General features: G+C 39.1%; 1 protein-coding gene across 8 annotated transcripts in view; it reads right to left on the reverse strand.

The window, feature by feature from the left end:
- Positions 1-20,682, reverse strand: part of ARID1B (AT-rich interaction domain 1B) — a 311,032-nt gene that overhangs the window by 34,869 nt on the left and 255,481 nt on the right. For 6 of the 8 annotated variants that reach the window (XM_075267670.1, XM_075267667.1, XM_075267673.1 and 3 more), the window contains 4 exons: positions 13,338-13,447; positions 12,512-12,670; positions 4,523-4,732; positions 1,132-1,336 (listed from right to left, as the gene is read on the reverse strand). In XM_075267670.1, coding sequence (XP_075123771.1) covers positions 1,132-1,336; positions 4,523-4,732; positions 12,512-12,670; positions 13,338-13,447 — 684 coding nt within the window. The remainder of the gene's footprint in view (positions 1-1,131; positions 1,337-4,522; positions 4,733-12,511; positions 12,671-13,337; positions 13,448-20,682) is intronic. The other 2 variants (XM_075267671.1, XM_075267672.1) reach the window with 1 other exon arrangement.

Here is a 20,682-nt window from a genome sequence, read left to right on the forward strand (position 1 = left end):
TCTCTGGGTCACCTCAGATCACCAAGGTAGAAAGGGTCAGTGGAGCAGAGCATGCAGTAAAGAATAGACACCTATCAACTGTATGGACAAATGTCACCCTGTCTCCTGTGCTTCATTCTCACCCACCTTCAAAGGCACCCTGAACACCACCACATAGTATGCAATACCCCAGGGGACTCTTTAACATCACTCAAATGAGAACCCTTAATCGCTGTTCTGCCTCAGGGCCTGTAAAAGGATATGGATCATCTTTGGCCTCCTCTTCCTTTGGCAGTTGCATATCCTCCATTACTATGTCTTGTGGTAAGGCATTCAATAGTTTTCTATATAGGTGTCAAAATGGTCTAAATACTGACCACAGACACAAATGTGTATGTAAATCAGAAAGTCGCTACGTTTTTTTCGTAGTTTACCAAACATGAGCTACTTTGTATTTTAGGAATGAAATGGAACGTGTGACCACTGCAACCAGTCACTGGCTTAAGTAGTTCATCGCTGTAGTGGCCCCATGTTGACGGGAAGTAGAGGCCAGTGGAGGCTTGTGTGCTGAATATAAGCGCATTTTTTTCTTATTTTAGCACAACCTAAGCTGCGTTTTGAATATGCTAGTTGGACAACTCTGTAACTTTTCTGTATGTTCAGTACAAAGCAGATATTGAGGTTTCTATCATAACTCAATGCAATGAATGTAACAGATAAAAAATATTTTATATATATATATATATATATATATATATATATATATATATAGTTTAACAGTCATTATGTGGTCACTTCGCTATTCTCATACTGTGTGTGTATATATATATATATATATATATATATATATATATATATATATATATGCACACACACACTGTAATATATACACTCCCCCCCACACTATACTAGCTTTGGCAATGCCAAATATCTATTCGGATGCGCCAATAAAGCTTGTTTGATCTATCTATCTATCTATCTATCTACACACACATCTCGTAATTCAAACATTAAAAACAAAAAAAAAAACAGCAGTGGGTAAAGAGAACGCACTTGGCAAATTCTGGATACTAAACTTTACACTATTGCTTCCAGAATGTATTCAGCAAATCATCAGAATGAGTCTGTGTCCATGTAATTCCATCCACTTACCAGGAGATGGTGGCTGAATCTTAGGCTGTTTCTTCGACTCTCCAGGATTGAAGATCTCTGGAGGAGGCTCCTCCCCTCTTTCTATCTTGCATTCAAAGGCAAACAGGTACTGTATATACTGCTTTTTCAGGGAGCTTGCAGCACTGCTGGAAGTGCCAACATTCAGATTCGTTGCCAGCTCTCGCCACTTCTTGTTTTTATTAACCTAAAAGAAAGGAAACATTGCTGTTTAGTAAATTATTTCCCTTTCAGGAGTAGAGCAGGGAGAAAAGCACACACTTTATTCTTTTTCTTTACCATCCTATGTTTTTTTAATGTGTCTCTTTTAACTAACGCTCATTACTCCCACTCAGCAATGCAAAGCCGCTACTTGCAGTTATAAAGCCATTAAAGAACCTGCTGATAGCAACATAAAAGGCGTTGGAGGCTTCTGCACGCCACATCCCATAATGCAAAGATCATTTCAGAAGGGATCTGCGGCAGAGCCGGCAATTTGGATCTAGCCAAAGCACTAGAGCATGCGCAAATTCACACGCTCTTGTTTCAATTAGAAAAGGACTCGCTGCTAAGAACTCATTTAAAAACCAATAAAAATAACAGCAACTGTGTTATTTCACAATTTAGTGTAATTGTGGGAGCCGTAAATGTGGAACGAATACATGCTCATTTCCTACAGGCTCCAAAGAGGATGAGCTGTGCCAGACATCAGTGAGAACACCATACGCCTAGAGAGCAGAACACTCCAAATGTAATTAAGGGGTTACTGTTACAGGGAACCCCCGCTTTTTCAAGACTTTTTTTTCTATTTTGCAGCAAGGAATTTTCTTTCAGCATTTTGAATGCATTAATAAAAACTCAAATATATGGCTATCCCTGCAGTCTCATTACTACAGGATGAAGCGCTCCCTATATACCAGACCAAATATACTGTATACATGTGTGTTGGGGTGAGTACCGGTTGTGTTATGGAAATAATCAATAATTCAGATGTCTGGAGTTTATTCCAAAAAAAAATCAGTTTTTGCTCTCATAGATTTCCCAGTAACTGTCTAAGAGTAAGGCTATTCACATTCATTTGTTACAGCTTTCAAGCCGACCAAAAAAAGTAGAATCTGTCCTTTCTACATTCTAATCTTTTGTGATACGCACCTGGTTTTGGCTTCAAAAGCTGCATCAAAAGTGAGAGGGGAATTCTCTCTTCTATGGGTTATGAGTCACATGACACACATTTCTACTACAGGAAATTTCTATTGCCAAGACAGTAAGAGACTAGGCTATCCCCAGCTGATTTCAGAAATTGGAAAATACTGCGAACAATAAATTTTCCTTGCAACAACAGAGTTACGGACATCTATTATTTTAATTGTGATTATAACCCTTTAGTGACCAAGAAATTTAATGTGTTTGAGTTTTTTTTTTTTGCTTTTTACTCCATAAGCCATAACGGTTATATTATTCCATACACAGAGTCATATCAGGGCTGATTTTCTTGCAAGTTGCACAGCAGAATAGAACCACTTGAGACCACGGCCCCATGTGGTGGAAACTCTGCAGTGTTTTACAGTCCCTGCAAAGTGGATGGGATTCTGGCTAATCCCATCCCCATATTGCAGAAAAATATCCACAGCAGAAATGCTTGGATTTCAAAAACGGTGGCGTTTTACGTATAGTTATAATAGGGACAGAAAGTCTGCAGAGGAGAACTGCAAACTTTCTGTGAAAAGTGCTGTGGGAAAACCATGATGCATTTCCGCTGAGGACTTTTTTGCTGCGGCTTGCTATGTGAGGCCTCAGCCTAAAGAGTATTTTTCACCACCTCCACCAACTACACCTCTCTACATCCTTCAATAGTTGTTGCATTATATGTAGCCTCCACCGTTCCTGAACACGTAGTGCTGCCAGTTTCAGCAACCAATATGTCCCCTTTATAATCTGAACTTACAATCAACTGTATTGGCATCCCAACCCAGTATTTTTGGACAATCTGTAATGAGCCCCAGATTCTAATATTTTTTGTTATATATGTGTTTAAAACTTATTACATTTTGAACTTTTTTTTTTTTTTTTTTTTACTTTAGCCCTATGGGGCTTGAACCTGCAGTCATTAGGTTTCTTAACTTACTAGTGAGCCCATCCACAAGCAAGCCTCAATAGTTGAATTGCTATGGCAAATATTGGAGCCACATCTCGCCACATGAATGCCGTTCAGTACATGAAATTCATAGAAACTGAGCAGGCTGAGGGGTTCTGTGTAGTTTTACTGAGTGGACGCCATATTTATACGGCCTAGCCAGCTAATTCTAAACATCCATTAGGATGTTCTTCTACACCTTGTGAATTCTTTATAGGATGCATTTGGCAGCTTGTATAAACTATTTAGAGATGGTGGGTATCATTGTTCAGAGCCTCCACTGTACAAGTCTACAAGCTCTAATACATAAGGTGGCTACATACCTTCAATAGAATAGTCTGACAACTATTCCTCCAAACTCTTCAATACACATACATGCCCATTTGTGCATGAGGAGAGGGGAGTAAGCGGTTGCCAAACACCAGCGTGAAAACATAGAATTGGATATATTGAACTACAGCATGCCTGACACACTATACGTCAGGGGAGAGCTGGCACACCCCTATATACAGTAGATAACATATTCTAAATATGTTGCCCACTTTATGTGACGTGGTTCCTAATAGAGACTATGTTTACAACACATTTGTGAGGTTCAGTCACTAAATATGCCAAAAATCATACAAAATATATACAGAAAATGTACATAGTCTTTAACGGGTATATGTCAAAAACATCCTTAAACACGTCTGTCTACTATTTTTGGTTTGTTGAGGAACTAATTAATAATATCGCCCAAAAATATGATTTACTCGGTGAGCTTGTATGAGTGTTTATAAAGTGTCATTCAATAAAGTTAGAGGAAAAAGCTCATTTCTTTGTGTGTTAGACACACTGGGCCTGCACGTATGTATATCTATACACATTCAATGTACATATATCCACGTGTGTGCTTTTTTATCTATATGTACTTTTAAAATAAGTGGAGCACAAGTCAAGCAGTTTGCTTTTATTATGGACTGAACTATGGGTAAATGCCTGTTCTTGCAAGCACAGTGAGGTTACAGCGAGAATATAAAAGCTATACACCTACACTTACCATACTCTAAAAGCATTATTTAGACTACATATAAAAAGTACATTACATATTGTTTCTTAGTAAAGTGCTGTTCAGCGTAACTTCAGTTTTCAAGAGTCATGAAGGTTAATGCTACGAGTGACAAAGAATAAATGAAAAGTGCATAGGGTTAAGAATTATAATTCACCGATGTAAGTAAATGACCTGAAATGACATACATGAGATTCCTATATGTATTTTACCTGCGCTAAGCCTCCAATCTCTTTAACACAGAAGTAAAGTCTGACCAGGTCCAGGGGTTTTCTTCCAACTGCAGGCAATGTTGCTACTGGCGTTCCTCTCTCTTCCATAAAGGTCAGGTATCGGTCTACCCACATCTTGCGCTCAGGCTCACTTCCCATCTCATAGAGCTTTGTGATCTTTTCTCCAGTGGAAGTAGAAGAGTTGGCTTTCTGTATCGTGTTGGAAGAGGGTAAGAACATTGCAATCACTGAATCTTACCATGAACTTATAGACAACATAGATATTCTACACCTGCAGGTATTTAGAAGTGAAGGTTACTAGTAATGGCACACATATTCCATAGTCAGTGATAAAAACAAGTACATTGCCACATCTGCATGTATGTACAGATTGATACAGTTTGTATTGCCATTCATTCTATGTAAATATACAGATGTAGCAGTCATGAGATGAACGTTCATATAGAGCTAACAATCGTCCTTGTCAGTAGGTACAAGTAGTCTAAAATGGACATGAACCACATAAATCATGGAACACACATCTACTCAGCTTATCCCTCCATAGTAGAAAAGATAAAGCCAACGTGTAGATCCCTTGTACTGAACTACAGAGAGCAAACATCCACTGTGCACTGAGCAGTGTTTGCATTGTTTCAATTGTTATCATTCTATAATACATGTAAATAGAAATAAATATGTTCAGCTCATTCTTTAAACTGGATCTTTCCTTTTAGCAAACACTATAGTAACAAAATAGATGCACACAAGGTTTTGCAGACAAAATAACACAAGGATGGTACAACATTTCTGAAACTGTAAAATAACCACTGTTCGTCTGCTTGGTGTAGAAGTAGTCACTAGAGATGAGCGAACAGTGTTCTATCGAACACATGTTCGATCGGATATCAGGGTGTTCGCCATGTTCGAATCGAATCGAACACCACGTGGTAAAGTGCGCCAAAATTCGATTCCCCTCCCACCTTCCCTGGCGCCTTTTTTGCACCAATAACAGCGCAGGGGAGGTGGGACAGGAACTACGACACCGGGGGCATTGAAAAAAATTGGAAAAAGTCATTGGCTGCCGAAATCAGGTGACCTCCATTTTAGACGAATAGTGGATTTCAAATCCGGGTCATATGAGAATGTGAACTTTGTGACTATGAGACAGGGATAGCTGTACAGGCAGGGATAGCTAGGGATAACCTTTATTTAGGGGGGAATGTTATTAAAAATAACTTTTTGGGGCTCTATCGGGTGTGTAATTGTGATTTTTGTGAGATAAACTTTTTCCCATAGGGATGCATTGGCCAGCGCTGATTGGCCGAATTCCGTACTCTGGCCAATCAGTGCTGGCCAATGCATTCTATTAGCTTGATGAAGCAGAGTGTGCACAAGGGTTCAAGCGCACCCTCGGCTCTGATGTAGCAGAGCCGAGGCTGCACAAGGGTTCAAGCGCACCCTCGGCTCTGATGTAGGAGAGCCGAGGGTGCACTTGAACCCTTGTGCACCCTCAGCTCTGCTACATCAGAGCCGAGGGTGCGCTTGAACCCTTGTGCACACTCTGCTTCATCAAGCTAATAGAATGCATTGGCCAGCGCTGATTGACCGAATTCCGTACTCTGGCCAATCAGCACTGGCTAATGCATTGTATTGGCGTGATGAAGCAGTGCTGAATGAGTGTGCTTAGCACACACATTCAGCTCTACTTCATCGGGCTAATAGAATGCATTGGCCAATCAGCGCTGGCCAATGCATTCTATTAGCGTGAACTGAGTTTGCACAGAGGTTCTAGTGCACCCTCGGCTCTGCTACATCAGATTGCTACATCTGATGTAGCAGTGCCGAGTGTGCATCAGATGTGTAGTTGAGCAAAACTGACTCAGCACTGCTAAGTCTGCATTCGCATAGGAATGCATTGGCCAGCCTTCGGCCAATCAGCGCTGGCTCTGCCGGAGGAGGCGGAGTCTAAGGTCGGACCTGAATGGAGACTGGTGTGGAGCTATCTTAGACTCCGCCTCCTCCAGCAGAGCCAGCGCTGATTGGTCGAGTTCCGTACTCTGGCCAATCAGCACTGGCCAATGCATTTCTATGGGGAAAAGTTAGCTTGCGAAAATCGCAAACTGACAGGGATTTCCATGAAATAAAGTGACTTTTATGCCCCCAGACATGCTTCCCCTGCTGTCCCAGTGTCATTCCAGGGTGTTGGTATCATTTCCTGGGGTGTCATAGTGGACTTGGTGACCCTCCAGACACGAATTTGGGTTTCCCCCTTAACGAGTTTATGTTCCCCATAGACTATAATGGGGTTCGAAACCCATTCGAACACTCGAACAGTGAGCGGCTGTTCGAATCGAATTTCGAACCTCGAACATTTTAGTGTTCGCTCATCTCTAGTAGTCACAAATTGTGTGCTGCTAAGTGTCGACTGACAAAGTTCTCTGCATAAAAAAGAAAAAAAAAAGGTTCCTAAGCAGCAACAGATTTTATCATAAGGATCTGTGCCACTGCTATGAAGAACGTCAGAATACATGAGATCTTTTTAAATATTTACTATTATATACATTTTATGTACGGTATTTACTTTTACTATTTAGTATTCACAAAGAAGTGCTGTATATTACAAAGAATAATGTAACCCCCTACTATAATTTTTTTTTACAAATATTAGAAGCCACTTTGGAGTTGGTAGCATGTATAAATAGTCAAAGAATGAATATACATAGAATTTACAATAGGTGTACCATATATATCAATACAAAGCATGGCTGTTCCTATAGAAACCAGATCACATTGCAGTCAGAGCTACGGCTATGTAGGAAAACATCAAATGAAAGCTAGCAAATGAATGGTTGCCATGTACTATTCCACCACTACTTCTCTGCAGAAATCCATTGTTTCATTTAGTAATTTTGTTCCTGCTAATGTTCACGTTGTATAGATCTAAACATGTGGACAAATGTATCCATTTTTCTCTCTTTATTTTCCTTTTGTTGGTTTAACATTTTTAATGCAGGTTATAATATTTTCTAAAATGCCAATTAAAGAGCTTTCCAACCACTTGTGGAAGGAGTTCCAATTATTGCCGGGCACATCCTTGGAGGTTTCACTGTAGTTAAAGAAAATATTTCAAAGACTCACCCCATTGACCCCAGGTCTAATTTTTTCCACATTACACTATATGCAAAATGTCCCAGACCATTCCTTATTATAAAGGCTAAAAAGACTGCCTTTTAAAGATTTTTTTTTTTTCAGCAGGAACCTCTTTGGACACTATGAGATGAATTTAACCCCTTCCCGCCAACGGCATTTTTTGATTTTCGTTTTTGACTCCCCTCCTTCCAAACCCCATAACTTTTTATTTTTCTGCTCTCAGAGCCATATGAGGTCTTAATGTTTGCAGGACAAATTTTTCTTCATGATGCTACCATTAACTATTCTGTACAATGTACTGGGAAGCTGGAAAAAAATTCAGAATGGGTAGATTTGAAGAAAAAGTGTGACTTTCTTATGGGCTTCATTTTTACAGTGTTCACTGTGCAGCCAAAATGACATGCCACCTGTATTCTTCGGTATGATTCCGAGGATACCAAATTGGTTTTATTTACATTTTAACCCCTTAATAAAAATCCCAAACTGTGCCAATTTTTTTTTTTTCTAAAATTCGCCATCTTTTGACACCTGTAGCTTTTTTATACTTCTGTGTACAGGGATGCAAAGGGCGTCTCTTTTTTTTTTGCGGGGCCGGGTGTACTTTTTAGTTATACCATTTTGGAGAATTGTTATTGCTTTGATCGTTTTTTATTCAAATTTTTTATTCAAAATTTATTGCTCCCTGCTGTCATGACGAGACCCTGGCCCTGGCAAAATGGCGGTGCCCACGCTGACCAAGGCGCCAAAGGGGTTAATGCCCACGATCTGTGCGGGCACTGACCAGGGGCATTAGCACTGGGTGTCTACTGTATAAAACAGTAGACACCCGGCGTCTATAGCGGTCACCCGGCTCCCGAGAAGTCATCATGTTTAAATACCTGGAGTCGGGAAAGGGTTAATATTTCTTCAAAATTCATATTTGACCCAAGGCCCATATTTTTGCCAAGGGAGTACCACATTGTAATTTTCCCAACTCCCAGGAAACTGGTTTAAATTATACCAGAAATTTATGCCAGCTCCTGACTGGTCTAGAATTTCTGACGCATGATGAACTGTTCTAATATTTCCCCCTATGAATCATCTGAACATTGGTCTAGGCTGCATACCAGTAATAAGAGAGGGAGCCATGCTGGGTTAATTTCCAAAGCTCCTGTATTTCAGAATCAGATAGAAGTAAGGAGATGCTAGACATTTCTATTTCAATATTTTCACAAACAAATATAGAACAAATCTGTGAATGGTGCCAGAGAAAGTAGTTTGGTCCTGCTTCTCCTCCTCCACTGGCATCTGACTATTCTCCAGCCTCCAAACTTATAAGAACGTATATCACTCACTCTGGGTGGGTTCTGGAGGCACTGACACCAATTTTACAGTAAATCAAATCTTGAGTTATATATTTCTAATCTCTGTCTTGCCCCATTACTTTATACCACCTTCACATATCAACCCGTGCTCATTTTAAGTCCTGAATCACTTGAAAAACATGATTTTAGTCAAGTGTTTCCAAACCTTTGATTTAGTAAATATAGAACCTGTATGTGTAAAGTCAAAGTAAAATGCTTTGTCATATTAGCCATATTTTATTCTACACTGCCATCACCTTTTTCACAAGAGATATTTATATCCAATGTAACAAGGCTATATCCAGGGATATGTATACATTCCTTCTTTTAAGGGCTTTTCCCACTAAAAATACTTGGATAGGAGATAAATAATTGATTAGTTGTGGTCCGCATGCACCCGAATCAGTGAGCAGGATTTGTATAGAGGAGGTAGCTAAGAATGTGTGGTCTGACGCCATACATAGTAATGGGAGATATGGAAACAGATAAAAGAGCTTAGGGATTTTAATATTTTTGTATTAGAAATTTCCAACTGGGGTATTTCCAATTTAACAAGTAATCCTTAGGGCAGAGGTAGGCAACCTTTTTTTGTTCAACGTGTCAATTTTAAATTAAGTAATCAAACATGAGGTGTTTAGAGTGCCGCGCAATAATTGTAAGGCTGCCGACCTTTATACTAAAGTCATATATCACAAACCATAACAAAGAAGTGCTGCCACAAGATGGTTCTGGACACATGCATTTATAGCCATTTCCTAAAACGCACTTGTACCTTCCCATTAGAAGCAATGAAAGTACATGTGCAGCCCCCAATTAGTGGTAAATGTATGCGTCCAAGGGCACCGTGTGGCAGCTTCATTATGGTGGTAACACACTATGTATCTGGATGCAGCTATATTCCTAGGCCACTGGTACTTTCACTTCGATGTAAAGCGGCACTCACATGGAGCATTTTTATTGGAATATAATGCCTTCACTTTGTAACAATCATAAAAAATATGGCATGGTTCAATTATTTTTAAAGGGATTTTATAATTAGAATCCCTTTTTCTTTTTTTCTTTTTTTTTTTAAATTTAAACTAAGTACACATCGGAAAATAGCCTTAAGAAAGGCTCATTCTTCTCTCACCTTAATTTTTCTGATCCGTGCTGCCGTACCTGAGAAATTTCTAATTCCTTCCATATGTAAATGATCTTTTAGACAACACAGGGGGCATTACCTTTTACTCAAACAGGAAGAGGCGAAGAGGTGGTAGAGAGAAGAAGACAGCGGTGTTGCTGCAGTATTTTCGGACAGCACAGGAGACGCCCCCTGTGCTGTATAAGAAAAGGGGAACACCCCCAGTGCTGTCTGACAGTTCATTTGCATATGGAAGAAATAAGAAATTTCTCAGGAACAGCGGCGCAGAGCAGAATAATAAAGGTAAGAGAAGAATTGCCTTTCTTAAGGCTATTCCTACGTGTACTTAGTTCAAGGGATTCTTTTGACAGAATCCCTTTACTGGCCACAAGGTTTCTTGCATTTTTTTTTACCATATGGAACATTTAATTCCATAGATAGGAAAAGATCATCTACATCTCTTTCATGTGAAATTATCAATGTTTTTATAATTAATCCACTGTAGTATGATGTAGTAGTAAATAGTACAGATCACAACTGTTAGTCATTCTGAGTATACCAAGTGATCTGGACCATTTCGCTTTTCAGCATGATTTACTTTAACATGAAGGTCATACCACAAGTATAGTAAGGAAAGGCACGGGGGAGAGGGAGGGAAAAATATACAGCCCACTGCCAGAGAAATAACGTTATATTTATGGAAAAGTTAACTTGGATAACACTCACGTTTCTGTGTGTAAGCAGCGGTGCACGGAATAAGCCCCTCGGTCCAGGGCGCTCCTGGGCAGAACAATCCTTGAAAAGTAAATCCAGCAACCAGCCACTTCCTTAAAAATCTTTCATTTTATTAGCATAATTCCATTAAAATTGCATGATGTACAACATCTAGGTGACACTCCTTTGATGGACAGAAGAACAGCTGATGCGTTTCGGAAATTATTTCCTTATTCGTAGCTACGAATAAGGAAATAATTTCCGAAACGCGTCAGCTGTTCTTCTGTCCATCGAAGGAGTGTCACCTAGATGTTGTACATCATGCAATTTTAAAGGAATTATGCTAATAAAATGAAAGATTTTTAAGGAAGTGGCTGGTTGCTGGATTTACTTTTCAAGGTTTGTCATACCACAAGGTCTTTCCCTTATTTGTAAACAACATGCTTGAAAGCTGCCATAGTATCCAAGACAATCCACAGTACAAACCAGTGCAGTTTTGCTGATCAGAGGGGTCCGACCTGTGGGAGCCCCACTGATCCTAAAAACAGGGTCCGGTTCTCCCATCCTGATGGAGCGGCAGACGGTGCCCACTATCACTCTATTTATTCACTAAAGGAGAGCCAGAGATACCAGATCTCTTTACTCTGCTATCTCTTGCACTCCCTTAGACAATGAATGGAGTTGGAGGGAGCATTCTCAGCCTTCCACTTGATCCGGATCATTGGGGGTCCTGACAATCGGACCTCCTCTAATCATAAAGTTAACCCTTATCCTATAACATAGTAGGCATATATGAACAGAAAGTGTACCATTTGTATCCGTCAATCACACAACTTCAAAGTTTATTCATTGTTCGGATTCCTCGATGGATCAGAACAATTGACCTATAAACAATAGTGTGAATCTACCCTTGTACGGTGTACACAACAAATTCTGGGCTGGATTAAAGTTCAATTATTTTTTAACATAAATTCACATAAATTAATTCCATTAACAGATTTGCACAGGATCTAGGTAAGTTATGTACAGCTAAAGAACACAAAAATATAAAATACTAAGTATCATTTCCGTTACACCACTGAATAAATGAAAGCCAACTATATTCAAAGCACAGATTGACTATCTTTATATTTAGCACGACTGACTATCATGTGTTAAATTCTGCTTTCTGATGTGTGAGTTGGTCTGATGTCAGTTAGGTCTTATTCACACTATTGTTTCTGTATTCCACCGTATTTCCCAGACTGCCCACAGGCATATGAATGGAATACAATGCATAATAGTGAGTTATGATACAGTGAGCTCCCAAAGGGCCTGAAGATTTATGTCCGTTCAATACAGTAGCAATCCAGCCATTCAAGAGCTCACTGCATCGTAACTCACAAGGCTGCAGTAAGTTCCATTCAAACACCCGTGGACAGTCTGGGAAAAAGAGACAGCGATTAACGGAGGCAACACAGTAGTGTGAATAAGCCACTGTTAATACAATAAATCCATTTCCCAACCTAGAAACTCATTTACTCTAGAAACAAAAAATTACTATTAACAAAAGATTAAAAAAAAGCACATAAGAATGAAAACAAAAAAATAAAAGGTAGGCAAAACAAGCTAACAGTAATTCAATTATTTCCATATAGAAAATAGCAAAACAGGGCCACTTACAGGGCTTGATGGAGTCTTTGGCCAGCCTGGGCTGTTAATGCTATCACTTTCATCTCCATGAAAGGAGGAGATGCTAGCGGAGCTTGGGGACAGTGGGGAAGGGACTGGCAGGTTGCCTGGGGTTGGGGGCTGAGATATACCCTGTGAACTGTAGCTATCCTGTAGAATACAAACAAAATTGACAAGAGCAGGGCAGACATTACCAAAAGGAAATAGATCAACTGGTAATGCAAAAATGTTGCATGTATGGAAAGAGGGAGGTGTAAAAAGACAAGCATATAAGATGCATGAACTCAAGATTGTTAATTCATTGGCTAGCAATTAGTGCACAATTTGGCAAGTTCTTAGATGCTTGGCTAATGTTACTAAGCCACCATGCTTACTCCAAGCAAACATGAAATGCTTAAGCATGGATTGCCCCGTCAATGAAAATAAAATAAAAGCTGCTTGCCTTATGTTTGAAGGGAAAAAGCAAAATATTAATTATGCCTATGGTGCTGTTTAGACGGCCAACAACAGAAGCTTAAACTGAAGGCAAGAAGGGAAAATGGTTGCAGTTTAGAAACCAGGCACAGAAGTCCCTTCCAAACCCCACCAGCTTGATATCCCCAAGCTCATATTCACTCCTTTGCTTTAAAGTTAAATGCCATTAGAACTAGTAACTTTCAGATCCAGACCATCTAAACAAATAGAGGCCCGTGAAACAGATGAAGAACACATGCAGGAGAGAACCAAACAGAGAAGGGGAAAATAAACCAGGTAATGGAAGACCATATGAACGACACAGCAAGGCCACAAAACCAGTACCACATGCAGAAGGGAATACCTTTGATTTTGGTTCAGGGGGAGGTGGCCCATCTTCTTTGCCATCATGTTTGAGGGATGATGGCAACTTAGATTCACCGGGATTCATCATGTCAGCAAGACCTAAGTGACCTAAGGAAGAAAAAACAAAAAACATGAAAGTATGGTTTTATAAGTAGTCTCTAAATAGAATAATATGAATTCCATAGTATAGTAGTATATAATTTATGGGACTGAAAACTTAAATATGGATACATACTGGTGAAGATGACAACCCCTAACCACCCTGCTGATATAAAAATGTGAAAGTTTGTATGTTTGTTCCTCAATCACACAAAAATGGCTGAATGGATTTGAATGAAATTTGGCACATAGATAGATTATAACCTCGATTAACACGTAGGCTACTTTTTATCCCGGTAAATGACATGGATAACTGTTAGGAATTTTTATTCACATACTATATTACCCTGCTTATCTCTGCTTCTGAGAAAGCCAGGGCTGTTATCTCTTTGTGTAAACACACGCTAACCCTCAGTGTTCATGCATTAGCATATTATTTGATCTGGTCCAGTCACTGCAGACAAACTGACATGGCCAAACACCTTTAATCCAAATTGGAAGTTTCTCAATTTTAAACATGCTGGGGAAAAGAAAATCTAATTTGTCGCAAACAACGAAAACTATGAAGGAAGCCAGAAGTCACAGAGTTCTCCTGGAGTGCAGCTGACGCCAACAATTCACTCATTATATGGCATCGCAGCGAGCTGCTGAGATGCCGGAACAATTACAGGCACGGTGCGAGGAACAAGTTCAGTGCCAGAGCAACTTGAGATCTGCCGATCATCAACGCCCACAACACGTTGATTATATGGTGTCCCAGCGAGTTGCTGAGATGCTGCAACAATCACGGGCACAGTGCGAGGAACAAGTTCAGCGGCAGGCCAGCTTGACCGCTATCAAAACACTGGAGCTGGTGGATCATCAACACCAACAACATGCTCATTATATGGCATCCCAGTGAGCTGCTGAGATGCCAGAACAATCAAAGGCACAGTGTGAAGAACAAGTTCAGCAGCAGGACAGCTTAAGTGCTGCCAAAAAGCCAGAACAGGCAAACAATCAACGGCAGCAATTTTCTGAATATGCTCATTATATGGCATCCTAGCGAGCTACTGAGATGCTGAAACAATCATGGGCACGGTGCCAGGAACAACTTCAGTGCCAGCCCAACTTGAGAGCCGCCAAAACGCCACAGCAGGCGGATCATCAACGCCAACAACACGCTCATTATATGGCGTCCCAGTGAGCTGCTGAGATGCCAGATCAATCACAGGCACAGTGCAAGAAACAAGTTCAGCAGCAGGACAGCTTGAGAGCTGCAGAAAAGCGGCAGCACGCAAACCATTGACGGCAGCAATTGGCTAAATTTAGGCGGCTCATACATGCCAACAACCCGCAGACGAAGTCACGGGCAGAAGCTAGTATGTTATATTACTGACTTACCCTATGTGAGAGTGATTCTGCCCTAGCAGATCCACAGCCTTAATGCGTTACAATGAAGGCCGTTCATTTAATTTGGGGGATAGAGAAGCTGGATGTATGACGATTTCATATCCATTAAATATATGGTACTTATAAAAAAAAAAAAATCTAAACAAAATCTATGAATGACTGCTAGCAAATCAGGATAATAAGCTAAAAAAAAAATTCACAGTTTGAGTTTGTCTTGTAGAAATGATTATTGCACATAGTAGCATATTACTGTGTTTTAGAAAATAATTAGATTTAATTACAGCAGTGAGAGCTTATGCAGGACCCTGGCGAACAAACTGGCAAGCACCACAGTGCTAATTTGCTAATATCTGAAGCATCACTGCAGGTTTATAATAACCACAGCACTGCCAAAACTCTACCCTGCCATGTGCTATGTGCATTTACAATTACTTCTTGTTTATCAGGCAGGAAACCAATTTTTATCTTACTGCAGCGGAAAAAAGCTATAATACGCTATGCTGCTGTCAACTGAACTGGGTCCTGACAGCATGCTCTTAATTCTTTTTCTACAGGACACCATTATACAGTCCCTATAGTAACAGTAAAGGTTTATTACTCAGACCATAAATATAAGATGAAAGGGATCAAGAGATCTAATTTGCTTCATATAATTAAGTCATGTCACCATTTCCCCATAGCTGTAAACTCAAAACACTTAAGCATCTGATGGCTGGACCCCTCCCTCAATCATGAGAAATGGGGACCCTGAAGATCGCTGAGGACCATAGCCTGCTATCTTCATAAACCCCATAGAATGGAATAAAACGGTGGTGCACTTAAACTAAGCTACCCACTTCATGCTAAAATAGTATTTGCCAATCACACCAACAACCTTAATATTAATATGGTATAAAGCAAACTTTCTCGATAAGTTGCAAATACAGCGTTTTTATAGGTAAAACAAGTTATATTTTTGAAAATCATCAGTAGATTTAGCAGGAGGGAGAAGTCAAAGTTTTTCCTTCCATTTTGAAGGCACTCTTGGCTTTGGCTCAAAAGACTCCAGCAACACGTAGCCTCAGTTTTCAAGACTAATATTGGCCTGTTCTTGGCTTCTTCTGGGTGTCTGTCTGACTCCTGGCACTCAGGTAAGCAATGTGGCCTCTTCATTAGCAGACACAGCGCTGTACAGTTTGTAGCGGCTTTGTCTGGTACTACACATAGCTCTGTCCCATTCTATTGCAGTAGAACTCTGCTTAGTAAACAATGAAAAGCTAGAGCATTGTGGCCTCTTCAGACAGCTTATCATTGTCCTTAGGGTATGAAAATACCCTGGTAAATACCCTCAAAATTGCTCATTTTTTTTGTTGTGCGAGTTTGAGTAAATTGCAAGACGACACTCAACTAAACACTCCTTACAATACTCAGTTATACCCTTGTGTTATTAATAATGTTACACTGTATTAAATTAGACAAGTAAAAATGATGTGGTCAATGCACTGGTTACAAATGATATCAAACGCAAAATTATTTTCAATGACTATCAACTGCTTTAATGTATATGTTAAAAATCCTATACCGTAGCAAACATGTTGTAAGTGTATTATTATATATCTCTATCTATATTTTAAAATGTCTAATATTATATAGCTAAATATCCCCACACACACTACATTGTCACAGGGAGCAGTACACTCTACTACAGGCAGGTACAGATCGTCTGAATATCTGCAAAGATTTGTAATGATCTTAAGTCTGCACTCCACAAGCAGCTGTCACAAAGACGACAAGGCATCAAGTATATTTTTACTGTAGGGAAAGATATGGTCAAGTGACTTAAAGATGAAAAAAAAAACTGTGCTACTGACGTTAAATCGTTTTTCTAAGTTGGGTATTTCACAAGAGTAAATAAATTCCCTAAGAAGGGCAATCTGCCATCTGCTAGCTTCAGGTAAGAGTTGCTGCTTGCCGAGTAAAGAGCAAAATAAATAACTGTTGCTAATACTAAGCCACAATTTAGGGCTGTAAATGTACAGAAGTAACTTTGTGTCAGCATGCTATATATAAAATACATAGCGCACTGAAGCCAACGTAAAATATATATCCTAGCACTGCACAACATTGTTAGTATTACACAGGATAACCCAAATTAATGCTGGCTTATGGTATATCAATGGCAACTGCATTTAATAGTTATCAGACTGTCAATGATTCCTGATGAAATATCTTTCAGAGAAGTTCCTCAATAGTTTTATTAAAAGATCTATCTATATAAAGTAATATATATATAATATATATATATATATATATATATATATATATATATATATATATATATTATATAGTATATATTTAAATATGTATGACATAGTGAAATTAAAGGGAGTCTGTCAGCAGTACATTGGTAATAAACCTGCTCACAGCACCTTGTAAAGGTGATTCCGCAGTTTTCTAATATGCCTTATATTCAGATTTTGAGCCTCATTTTCAATCGCTTTTTTATTCACATGCAAATGGGGGGGAAAGGTTCTTTGCCAGAAATCTAGAGCTGAAACTTAAGCCGAAGCACGCTAAGACACACCCCAAAACCTCCTATGCATAAAAATAAAATTGCAATTTACAATCTGTACAGTACTGTGACGTATGCTGCCACTTTATAAGCATATATTCTGGATAGGCTAAAAATGTCTTATAAATGCCAGTCAATTGATTTCCATAGATGTTCCGAAAACAGCCGAGGAAATATTTTGCTGATTTACCATAAACATCTAACATGGGAAAATTCCTTTCATTTCTCCATAACAATGTAAAGGAATTTTCTCTCCCTATAAAGTGCTTTCTTGGGTGTTTTTGAATCTCCTATAGCAATGAATGGACCGGTATCCATGAGACATTTATGGCGTTTCCAGTATATGTGCCATAAAGGTCGGAGACTGGAAAACCTGTTTAAGAAATTGAAGCGGATTGCTAGGGAGAAATGAAAACTGCCCTGTGATTGGCCATTATATGCAATAAGGTCATATGCGCTCAGCTACGTTTATAAGTGAGGACCAATGTGGTATCTGCTACACAAGCCAATAGCCTGTCTAGGAGAAGACAAGTTACCTGTAACCAATCACAGTTCAGAGTTTTATTTTGCTCCTCTCAGCCATTCAAGTGGCTTCAAACTAATGGTCTTGTAGAAAAGAGATACAAGAAGATACATAAAAGAGTCTGTCATCAGGAATATCTACCCAGCCACACTGTACTGTAGGGGACATTATGCTCAGCACTATCCATGATATGATACCATATTAGACAGTCCAAAAGTTGCACCATTTTCTTGAAAAAGCCATTTATAAATATGTAAATAGTCTCAAGTGCAATAGGAGTGTGCCAGAGCATCAGGTTTCATTGGCACATCCAATTGCACTTGATCCTCATTTTCATATGTATAAAACTGCTTTTGCAAAGAAATGATGTATATATTTGACTATGTTAAGGAATGATGGTGATCAGTATAATGTCTCCTACAATGCTACACTTGCTGCTTTGATACAGAGTTTTAAAGGGAATGTAACATCAATTTTTTTTGTATTAATAGTGGAATATCACTTTACTATATGTGATTAAGGGGCTGTATGAGTTTCTTCTCTGCCCTGTGAACATTTACTGATAATATGCTTTACAGCAGGCTCAATGCCATAGGCAGCAATAGGCAGGAGGCAGAGCAGACGCATTATACTGTAGTAGATTGTTCTAAACATTCTCTATGCAAGAAGGGGGACTAGATAAGCTGGGACATTATCTATTGTCAGTTGTGGATGAAATGATGGGTCAGTGGGACTATCTATAGAGGTGTTATCTTCTATTGTAATACTGCCTGTCTGATATAAGATCTAAATGTTGTGAAAATTGATACAGAATTGGGAAGTGCAGTCTACAGTTAGGCTTAGCGGAGAGCCTGAAAAATGCAATACCTAGTGCTTTATTTATTGTAAATATAGATAGCGAAATAGAAAATTTTTAAGAATCATCAAACATTCTAACATATGTTTAACATAAAAAATTGGTTTAAAAATAGGCAATTTCCTGGTGAAACATCCCCTTAAAGTCTCCTTTTTCAGGTCACTTATTGCTTATCTCAAGGTTACCAATTGACTTTCTTTTCACAGACTGCGATTGATTTGTCTTCCCACAGAAAGCCTGACAATAGTGCATCTTGAAAATTCATTGATGTAGAAGATACAGGCAAAGGGAATACAAACTTGAAATGTAGGTTCCTATACAACGGACTCATTACTTTCTATAGGTGTATATCCAATAATAGAACAGAATAGACCTCATATCAGCATTTGTCAAAACTCCAGAAATCGGTTACATTTTTTAATGAAAGATGACTTGGGTGAGAGGGCAAAGGGAGATACAGGATACAATATGGGGAACACTAGTCTTCTTAAAAGGCTCAGAATTATTATTATTTTTTTTACATTGTGCCCCAGAATAAGATTGAAAGTACTAACCGAACGCATAAATAGATGTTAGAACAAAAGTGAGTGTGACAATATGTACACCTTTCCCCTAACACTTAAAAAGGATTGTTCACACAAGCATAGTTCAAGTACATTTTATTTAGACAAAACGCTAATTCAGAATGTCAAAGTTTATGGGCTCCCATATATGCCATGGCAGTGTGCTGTGTGGCAAGACAGAAAAAAATCTTAAAATCCATCAATTCCAGGAAGAAAAATACATACATTCTACCTTATATCCGATCAGACAATAAAGGCTGAAGTGATACGTTCACATGGTCCATTTTGAGCCTTGCTGACATTTAGTGTCATCTGTCAATATACACATTGCTTCTAGAGACAGTTAGTTTGCTCTCAAGGTATCTCTGATCGGTCATAAGATTATACAGAACTTTCACATCTTCTACAGATTATATTCTGGTGGGATTTGGAATTTCTGGGACCCCTTACAAAGCTATATCCGGGGGACCCATAATATCACACACACAGTATATTGCCCCATTAGTGTGAGTGATGGTCAGTATGTGGTCAGTGGGGCCCAATGCAATAACTTCCAATTATATTGCATTATGTTCATACTGGTAAAGGTACAGTAGTCACGGTAGAATTTTACGCAGCAATTACAATGAAGAACATCCTATTTTCACAAAAACATGAAGTTATGGAATGCTCATGAGGTGGTGTCATAGAGGGATGAATTGTTGCATCCAGTATACAAACTTAATACCTACACCCCAAATGATGAATCGGTGCAGAAAGTTAACTATAATGTGGATTTTAACTTTGTCATACATATTGGTGTGGATTTTCACTATGGATTTCAGACTTTGCAGTGCAAAGGGTGAAATCACTAGCAAATGCCAAATTTCTGCAATGAAATCTGCAAGCAAAGTACAAAAACGTTTTAAGTCCCATGGTAACATACCCTGAAGTGGGCATTTACAATGATGACCAAATATGTGCTGGCAAATAACAAAGGAAAGAACATGAAGTTTGTCCTTGACATCTGTGTCAAGAGGAACAGAAACTCATGAGCAAGTTCACCTTCACTGAGGCTTGTCACAGGACAATGACATATCTAAGACTTGGCTACAAACTATTATGGCACGTGCTTGTCTTAGTGTAGGCACTTACACAAAATATTAAAAAAGTTTCAGATATGAATCTGAATAAATGAGTGACAAAGCTAAATATGCTAAATTATAGATGAATAGAAATCTATGGTCTGGGTCATACCTGGGTGTGAGCAACAAAGACATGTGCCTTGGGCTGTATACCAATAAGACAGTTTGCCCAAATGACCTGAACCTTTTTCCCAGGTAAAAGGAAGTTGAGCTACAGCCCTGTATATGACACTTA

Source organism: Leptodactylus fuscus, chromosome 3, assembly GCF_031893055.1.
Source record: "Leptodactylus fuscus isolate aLepFus1 chromosome 3, aLepFus1.hap2, whole genome shotgun sequence".
NCBI lineage: Eukaryota > Metazoa > Chordata > Amphibia > Anura > Leptodactylidae > Leptodactylus > Leptodactylus fuscus.